This window comes from Limulus polyphemus, unplaced genomic scaffold (genome assembly GCF_000517525.1).
Source record: "Limulus polyphemus unplaced genomic scaffold, Limulus_polyphemus-2.1.2 Scaffold38, whole genome shotgun sequence".
Classification (NCBI taxonomy): domain Eukaryota; kingdom Metazoa; phylum Arthropoda; class Merostomata; order Xiphosura; family Limulidae; genus Limulus; species Limulus polyphemus.
In genome coordinates this window covers 42940-43833 of record NW_013665648.1, presented here as the reverse complement: position 1 = coordinate 43833, position 894 = coordinate 42940, and the positions used below count along the sequence as shown (strand labels likewise).

General features: G+C 30.3%; 1 protein-coding gene across 2 annotated transcripts in view; it reads right to left on the bottom strand.

Moving 5' to 3' along the window:
* Positions 1-89: 89 nt before the first annotated feature.
* Positions 90-894, bottom strand: part of LOC106461245 (protein FAM60A-like) — an 11094-nt gene continuing 10289 nt past the window's right edge. For both annotated transcript variants that reach the window (XM_022388404.1, XM_022388413.1), the window contains exon 5: positions 90-406. In XM_022388404.1, coding sequence (XP_022244112.1) covers positions 196-406 — 211 coding nt within the window. In that variant the 3' untranslated portion in view covers positions 90-195. The remainder of the gene's footprint in view (positions 407-894) is intronic.

The following is an 894-nucleotide window of genomic DNA, read 5'->3' as shown; positions in this document are numbered from 1 at the left end:
ACATTAAAAACCTCAAAATAAAAAAAAAGGAAAAAAACAAAGCAAAACTTAATCATTTGCAATAATCCTTTTTTTTTTTTTTTTTTTTAATCAGTCAAATATTTTCTAAATCCAAATTACTTTGACTGGACTCAGTTAAAAAATAGTCTAAAAGTTTAAAGTAAAATAAATAAATGACACTAAAATTAGCCAACGTTAATATACTTTTTCACATAAAGTAGCAGCTACGTTGGTGGTTGAGAGTTGACCCTTTTCTCCAAACTGTGATTTTTCTTGATGTAACAAATGTGGGGACTCTCTGCCAGCATCGAGACTTTTTCGGCAAGAACATGGACGGAGCAACTTTGGATATATCAGCACCTCATTGTTTGGCCCCTTAAAGATAATACCACAACAGATCTTTTCCCTGAGGGTGAAAAAGAAAAAAAGTTTACATTCATCACATACTGAAATATTATTCAAAAATAATCTCAAAGTGTGGAGTTAAATCATAGTACTGATACTTAGGAAGTTAAGACTGCAAATATACACATTTAATATAATTATTAATTAATGAAAATCAAATGCTACTTAACTCTTTCAGTACAGGCTCGGTCCCTGGGACCGAGCTCGTAGCCATTTTCTGCTTTGTAGTTTTCACGCTATAACTTTTAAATTAGTAAGCAAATGTTAACGAAATTTGGCAGATTATCAGCAAACATTACAATGTTTTCATACGCATAATATGCTGCGTATCTATTATGCAAAGTAATATTCATTTTAAGATTAAAAAGACTTATGCATCAGAAAATTTTGAAATTTCACATATGAAATCTTTATAGTGTCCATATAGTTATGAAATGGTCTATACAAAGTAACTTGTCTTGGCTGTGTTTTAGTAGACTAGAATTTTGT